Source organism: Eurypyga helias, unplaced genomic scaffold (genome assembly GCF_000690775.1).
Source record: "Eurypyga helias isolate BGI_N326 unplaced genomic scaffold, ASM69077v1 scaffold13507, whole genome shotgun sequence".
Taxonomy (NCBI): Eukaryota; Metazoa; Chordata; class Aves; order Eurypygiformes; family Eurypygidae; genus Eurypyga; species Eurypyga helias.
The window spans coordinates 2,736-10,244 of record NW_010263738.1 but is presented as its reverse complement, the minus strand read 5'-3'; the positions used below and the strand labels follow the sequence as shown (position 1 = coordinate 10,244).

The 7,509-nt window shown below is 38.4% G+C and overlaps 1 protein-coding gene across 1 annotated transcript in view; it reads right to left on the bottom strand.

Annotated features, from left to right (window-relative positions):
• Positions 1-1,008: 1,008 nt before the first annotated feature.
• CAST (calpastatin) overlaps positions 1,009-7,509 on the bottom strand; it is a gene marked incomplete at both ends in the record, with an annotated part of 8,074 nt that continues 1,573 nt past the window's right edge. The window contains 8 exons of the mRNA XM_010156167.1: positions 1,009-1,098; positions 1,667-1,720; positions 2,607-2,699; positions 3,334-3,435; positions 5,010-5,108; positions 5,647-5,742; positions 5,908-5,955; positions 6,730-6,813. Of these exons, the coding sequence (XP_010154469.1) occupies positions 1,009-1,098; positions 1,667-1,720; positions 2,607-2,699; positions 3,334-3,435; positions 5,010-5,108; positions 5,647-5,742; positions 5,908-5,955; positions 6,730-6,813 (666 nt within the window). The remainder of the gene's footprint in view (positions 1,099-1,666; positions 1,721-2,606; positions 2,700-3,333; positions 3,436-5,009; positions 5,109-5,646; positions 5,743-5,907; positions 5,956-6,729; positions 6,814-7,509) is intronic.

The following is a 7,509-nucleotide window of genomic DNA, read 5'->3' as shown; positions in this document are numbered from 1 at the left end:
GTGCAAGACCTTGCACTTGGCTTTGCACATGAATTCACATAACATCAAGCCTCCTTTCTGTTTAGCATGTGCTGGAGTAAAAGAACAAGTGGCCTAACTAGTTGGAGTACTTGTAGAAAATCAAAGGAAGCCACCAATATCCTACCAGCTGTCCCAGAGCGTCCCTGGGCTCCCCTGCCCAGGAGCATGTATGGTGACTGTAGCAGCACAGTGCGTGTCTCACCCCTACCACACCTCTCCCTCTGCCACGCTCAAGGTAACAAACGTTGTGTTAAGAGCAAGCAGAAAACATGTCTGTCAGTGGTTCGTCCTCTCATGTGGACCAAAACTGAGTCTCCTTCTTCACACTCTTTTCCAGCACATCCATCCCTTCTCAAGCACCATCTCCTGTCGGTGACCTCCAGGTTTACACAGCTTCCACTGCTGCTTCCTGTCATACAGCCTTGCACGTGCAGCACTTGGTAGGTTAATGTCTTACAGCTGCTTGTCAGCCATGTTTAAGATGATTTATTACAAATAAAGACTCCATTTCTCATTACAAGACCTCTCACATCCTCTCTTCATCTTTCTTGTTGGCTCTACTATTTTCCCTAACACAACTAAAACTCTTTTCTACTCCTGGCATTTCTCTCTGCAAAACCCTCAAGCTGTTTCTCACTTCCAGCCTGCACCTAATGCTAGGTAGTGCACATGATCACTAAAGAAAGATTTCTCTGCCTCTCTACACTTTTTGGACACTCACCACAATTCTCTGCTCAACTCACTTCTCCAAGCCTGTCTTACCTCTCTAAAAGACTTTAAATACCACAAATCTTCCTTCTTCCAAATATTTAGTACACAGTAAGATGCATCGAACTTCCACTATAGTAGTAAGACAATTACTACATCTGGACAGAATCTTCTAAAGAGGCTAGCTCTAAACTGAGCTACTGCAAAGAAAAGCAAGGAACTTCCATAGAGTAGTAAGAAACTGTTTATTTTGCAAGTTACTAGCAGAAAATGTCCTACCTTTGAGTGCTGTGGTGTGGCAGGAGTCTTTGCGAAAGTATCAAAGTCACCCGATAGGGCATCGATAGCTGCAGAATCATCTGTAGACTTCTGCAATGACTGCAATTCTTAAGTCACACAATATGCAATACTTCCCACTTTATCTAAAGTAAAATTACTGTACAGATGGAGAAAAAGTCGTAATCTATTTACTGACTCTTTGTTAATACTGTTGTTCCACTGTGAGCAGGGATAAGAGGTGAAGGAAAATTCACTTTAGGGCAGACAAATTAATGTGTCAGGAACTTATGTCTGCTTTAATTACCTGTTTCTTTAAAAAAAAAAAAAAAACCAAAACAAAACCGAAACAAAACATACCTAGGCTCTACACATATGTTAAAACAGAGGTTTCTATTTCAGGTTTCCAACATACACAATTTTTTGAATACTGAACCTGAGCATTCACAGTGCAGTTGTGCGTAAAAAAAAAATTATTTATTGTGAAAAGTTACTCCTCACAACACATTTACTGTCCACACTGTTACTATTACCTACTGCATTCAGTAGCATTGATGAGAATTCAGTGAATCACACCTTGAGCCTACAATGACACTACTTTGAGAAAACGTTAGAGCACACACATGAAACAAACACAGAAGGAAAATACCATAAATGTTACCTTTTGTTCTTTGTGTTTCACATCATCCTTTGCCATTGGCTTTGCTGGTTTGCCCTTGGGAAGAAGAAAGATTACATCCTCATTTTGAACTAGTCATGCTAGTTTTAAGATACAAGTACTTATATACAACATCAGGAATTTACAGATTACCAAGACAGTTGCCCTGTTCAGAACTGATTTATTTATTTCTCATGCTATGCATTCCAAGTCAGTTCACAATGTGTCTTCATGGTCTGTTACTTTGACTGTGTCTGTGAGATCATCTTTCTAACCTTGTAATCTACTGAAAAACTGGCTTCCCAATCCACGGAACATCAAATCACTACCAGAGTGGTCCTGCGCTCCAGTGAATGGCAGTTTTACAGGGTTTCAGGTATATGGCCAAGGCAATACCTCTATATACACTCTGTCCCCAAACTTGGAATGAAACCACTCGGAATGAATAAGCATTATTAGCCACAGTTTGCAGGTACCTCCTATGTAGAAGACGACTATAAAACCAAGCTGTTCCAAGATAGACACTCTACTCTTTCACTTGGTTTTCTAGAGCACCCACAACACTAACCCAGCATACTGGAATCTATACTGCTAAATCTCCAGGACCCTGATTGCTACTGTGAGGTTCAAAGTAATTCATTTGTTCCGACTGCCCAATTAAAAAAAAAAACAACCAACAAAAAACACCCAAACCAAAAAAAAACCCAAAAAACCCACACCTATTTTTTTTGTTTGGTTTTTTGATTCAAACGCATGCAAGGACATACAAAGCTACTCTAAGCATAGGATATTTACATGTTTAACATTTATACATAAATATAGTACACACACTTACTCACTTATTCAGCTTCCCTGTTCTCTTTATAATTCTAAAGAGCACAGATTGGCTCATATGCACAAATTACTGGTGCTAGAAATAAAAACTAACAAAGCTTTTCCTTACCTGCTCACCTGACTCCAGAAGTTTTCGATACTCAGGTGGAATAGTATCATCTCTTTCTCCAAGTTTGTCTCTGTGTTCAGATTTAGCCTTTTCCTGAAAGCATTAGATTTTTTAAAAAGCTTATATGAAGAAAGACTGAATGAAGTCAAAACCAGCAGAAACAACCAAGTTAAAAAATGGGATTAATTAAACAAACACATCTGTTGATGAACTTCGTATTTGTGGGATCATAAAAGTCAAACTTGACAAAAGTAAGGCTACAAAATGAGTTTGAGAAACAGAGGGCAGAGAAGACACTTGACAAATAATTAGAACAGTGACAAGAAAAGGCACTGAAATAAAACTATTGTAAATTTCCTGTAATACTTCAACACTTACCTCCAAGTGGCTAAGGCGTATAAACTAATTCACATTTTTCACACACAAAACACAATTAATCCAGCTGACTGAGGAGTGCTTGTTTAGAAGCAAAAAATATTTAAGCGAACTGGTTGATATTCTTACATGTAGAACAACACGTATGGTGTTTTTTTTCTAGTAACCTTACTTCTACATCTGAAAATCACATGCCATATATTCCTACAAGTATGTAAGAAATGTTACAGTATACCATTTAAAAAAAACCCACCAAACTCTAAGGAATAAGGTAAGTAACCCAGTTTTTAAAAAATTTTTTTGTTTGTTTCCCTGCCCCAGACTGCTTAAGTTGCAAAATGTCTTCAGTTACCTTTACTTTATCCACAAGTGGTTTGTTCTCATCAGGATTGACTTCTCTCTGTCCCAAGGAATCGGACAGGAGATCCAACGCTTCATCCATCTCTTTTCCTCCCTAACAAAGTATAAGCACATCCCTAAATACAAATCAGCTGTAAAAATAATTTAACTAATTAAGCAAACAGAAGTACTGACTAATGAACTGTCAACTTCAGTGAATAATGGACAATCCTTTGTAATTACAATGTAGTGCAATAGCTGGGGAAAAAAAAATATTTAAACCTACAGAAAATATAATTTCAAGAAGAAGTAATGGAATTTATTTTAATGGCTTTGCTACACATAAGCCTAACTGATCTAATGAGAACAATTCTATGAAAAGATTGGGTTTTCACTAATTGACATTCACTTTGCAAACATCATTATTACTGAAGAGTAACTGCTAAGGAATTGTTAATATATTTTAATTCAGGTTGACATTTTATGTACGGCATTTTGCTAATTCGTATCAGTTTTATTCAAATACTGACTAGGAAGAAAAAGCCATTAAACCAACTAAAAGCCAGGTGAGAGAAGCTTTATATTTCCTTTTCAAATTAGACTGGAAACACTAGAGGGAGCACCCACTGCACAGATCAAACTGGAGAAAGAATGAAGCATGCAACACTACCACTCAATCCCACAAATGGAAGGTCTGGCATTAAAAGGAGGTCATGGTGCTGCCTCCACTAACCTTCAACTCCTCCTTTAGGCTTAAGAAATAACTTTGCCACTATGGTCATGACTACACTGTTATTATTTTAAATGCTCTCCTTACCTAACCAGGAAAAGAAAGGTGTGATACTGTTAAAGGTCCAGGTCAAAATAGGAAACTACTTGCTCATAGGTAGTTACTACTGCACACAGGTAACTACCCACAGAGAGAACATGCTCTGATGTCCTCAGCAATTCTGGAGGAATCAGCACAGGACCACCAGTTCCTTTTCCAAGCACAGGTGAGGAGGCTCCAAAGAGAGGCTGAAATACAACAGCAAGCGCAACATGGAAAAAGGGGGAAGACCAGCCTTCACATTCAGTTGAATAAGAAGTATCCAGAAACTCACACTTCTATTTTTCCCCAGCAGAAACATTTTCTATCCCCCAATAGTCAGTATTAGCAATAAATTAATACATTATTTGTTTGCAACAGTCTATATAGTGGTAAAACTGGCAACATCATGCTCCCATCTTCAGTTATTAGTTCCAGGAGAGGACGGAGAATGGGAAGGATTTCAGTTGGAAGGAACCTGCAATGAGCATCTATTCCAACTGCCTGACCACTTCAGGGCTGACCAAAAGTTAAAGGGTTAAGAGCATTGTCCAAATGCCTCTTAAAGACTGACATGCTTGGGATATTGACGACCTCTCCAAGGAAGTTCGTTTCTTCTTGGAGAGGGTGGTGAGGTGCTGGAAGAGGTTGCCCAGAGAAGCTGTGGATGCCCCGTCCCTGGCTGTCTTCAAGGCCAGGCTGGATGAGGCTTTGAGCAACCTGGTCTAGTGGAAGGTGTCCCTGCCCATGGCAGGGAGGGTTGGAACTAGGTGATTTTTAAGGTCCCTTCCAACACAAACCATTCTGTGATACTATGATTGAACATCCTCTCCACAGAGACCTGTAGATCCTAGGTAAGTATCTACAGAGAGGTTGCTTACTGAGGTAGAAGCTAGAGGAGCTGCCGAGTGCACTGATGAAACCGTAGCAGCTGAGATAATGTCCAAGGAATCTGCAAGCTTTTTACCCTCCTTGGTTTTCTGAAACAAGACACAGTATCATTACTAACACAGAGGACTGAAAGAAAAATATGCATTTACATGCAATACCCACAGAGTTTATTTCTAGGAGTTTATTTTTCTTAGAAGCTCTACTTATTTCAGATTAAAGCCCTTCCTGGGAAGCACTGTGCAACTGCTTGCATGCCAGGTTGTTCACACTCTATATTCCCTCTCAACTACTGGGTTAAAGCCTGGCATAGCTTAACTCAGAGGCAGGTTTGATATGACCTTAGAGGACTTAAGATTTCTTCAAGCCCATCTAGATTCCTAAGTAACACTTTTAAAACTCTCAACTGCAAAGCATTACTTATGCAAGGAACTAGCAAAAAGATATGACAATTAACTTACCTAGTTTTTTCCTAAAGTCCTGCTCTCTCTTCTATTAATTTATTGCAGAAAATAATTTTAAAATGTTATTTACTGAATTTTGTTTAATAAACTTCAGAGGAAACAGAATATCAAGATTACTGAAACAACTTGAAAATAAAAGAGATTTTAAAAAATAAAATATACTCACCTTTATTACTGGTGGTGTAGGTAATGGTGCACACAGGGACTGAGAACAGGAAAACCCTTCTGTCAAACCCTTTAAAAGATCATTTTCACTCATAGGCTGTCATTAAAAAGAAAAAAAGAGGTGGCTTTCAAGTCTGTTCTTCTGTTAAAAAGTGAGCAGGCAATACAGCCTATCTCCATTTTTAAACTGAAGACTGGGAAACCTTACTGACATTTTAGTAATTCATGAATGGAACATTTATTGGAATATTCATTTTTTCACCTGGGACTTTTCTTCAGGTTTTGGTAAGAGTGGTTTTCCATCTTCATCCTTCAAAACAAAAAGCCCTTCATATTAAGCCAAGCAGTCCTCAAATGACAAGGCAATACAACTACTCCAAGAACATTCACTGAACGGCAGTTCTAAGCAAGAAAATGATCTAACTAGTAACGTCTGGCATACTTATGCAAGGTTTCATTTAAAAAAGCCAAGTCCTGCAGCTTAGAAACATCTAAGGGCTGAAGAGTGATTCAGTGTGTGAGGTTTTCATCTTCCCTACTTCATGCTTCAATTTCCACGGATACAGCACAATTAATACACAAACCTGCAACTTCCAGATTGGTAACAACATTCCTGCATGGAGAGTCCGGAAGAGCTGTATCTTTTCACACTGGCAGCTGTGGCAGGTGTTGTGCGAGTCGTGGCTATACCTAAGCAACCCATTTATGTCAAATGAGTCATGTGGTGATGTTTGTAAAAATAGCACCTTAAATTGTTTGTTTTGGTTTTTTTGTTTCTTTTTTTTTTTTAAGAGCTTGACCAATCACAGTTTATTAAGTTCTAAATTACAAAAAGCTAATAAAAGACTCGAGTGCACTGATTATTCATGTTCAGGTACTTGCATCATAACCATCTCTGTGTCTAAGCAGTCATCTAATGACAGATGTGAAGATATTCAGGAACAACAAACCAGAATTTTTATAGGCTACAAAAATTGCTGAACTGAATATCAACATTTCAAAATGAAATGGAGTTTCAGTTTCATCCATGTATTCTGAGTAATAAAAGGAGAGTAAGAATAAAACAGCACATTAAATGCATTACTTTTGCTTCTGTTAATCTGTACTCTGGAGGAATTGTTTCTTCATCTTCACCCAGTTTTTTGTATTCTTCCTGTTTGTTTTTCTCCTATGAAGGGAATATAATATTAATAAAACCAAGTAACTATGTTGCAACAGACATGCGTATCAGCAAGCTAACTGCATCTTCAATCTACTGATTCTAATTGGTCTTTCAATCCACCTACCAGATAAAAATCTCATACAAATGAAAGGAAACCCTTTTGTTTTGGTTCTTCCTGTGTACATCAGAACTAGCTCTACCTATTTCAGTAAAGATCAACAGAGTTAAGTAGAGAGACAAGCATGGACCAATAACAAAACAGCACTATACCTCAAGTCTTCATTCTTGACTTCTTCGCCATGCAAAGGAAGGCTGAACAGAGAAATTGGTAGCCAACTTCAAAAAGGACTACCCCTCAAACAAGTTGTGTTGGAAGATAACAACTGAGAAAAGGTAGTAAAGCCAACTTTGGGAAATTTCATTTGATATGAGTTCCAGCCCACCAGAAGAGCTGTCCCGTATTTTTGGCTTCAGTCAATGCCATCTGGCCCATGGTTTGGGGTGGCAAATGAGGGCACCCAGACTGTGAAAGCATCCCTTAGACAGAATACACATATTTCAACTGCTTACTTAAGGCTCCCTGTTAATGAAAATAACAAGATCAATGAAAAACCCAAAGTTCTACGTATCATTGCTGATTTAAACAAATCATAAAGTTGGTTCCTTTTGAAAAAGGACCATACTGCATGTTACTGCTGATGT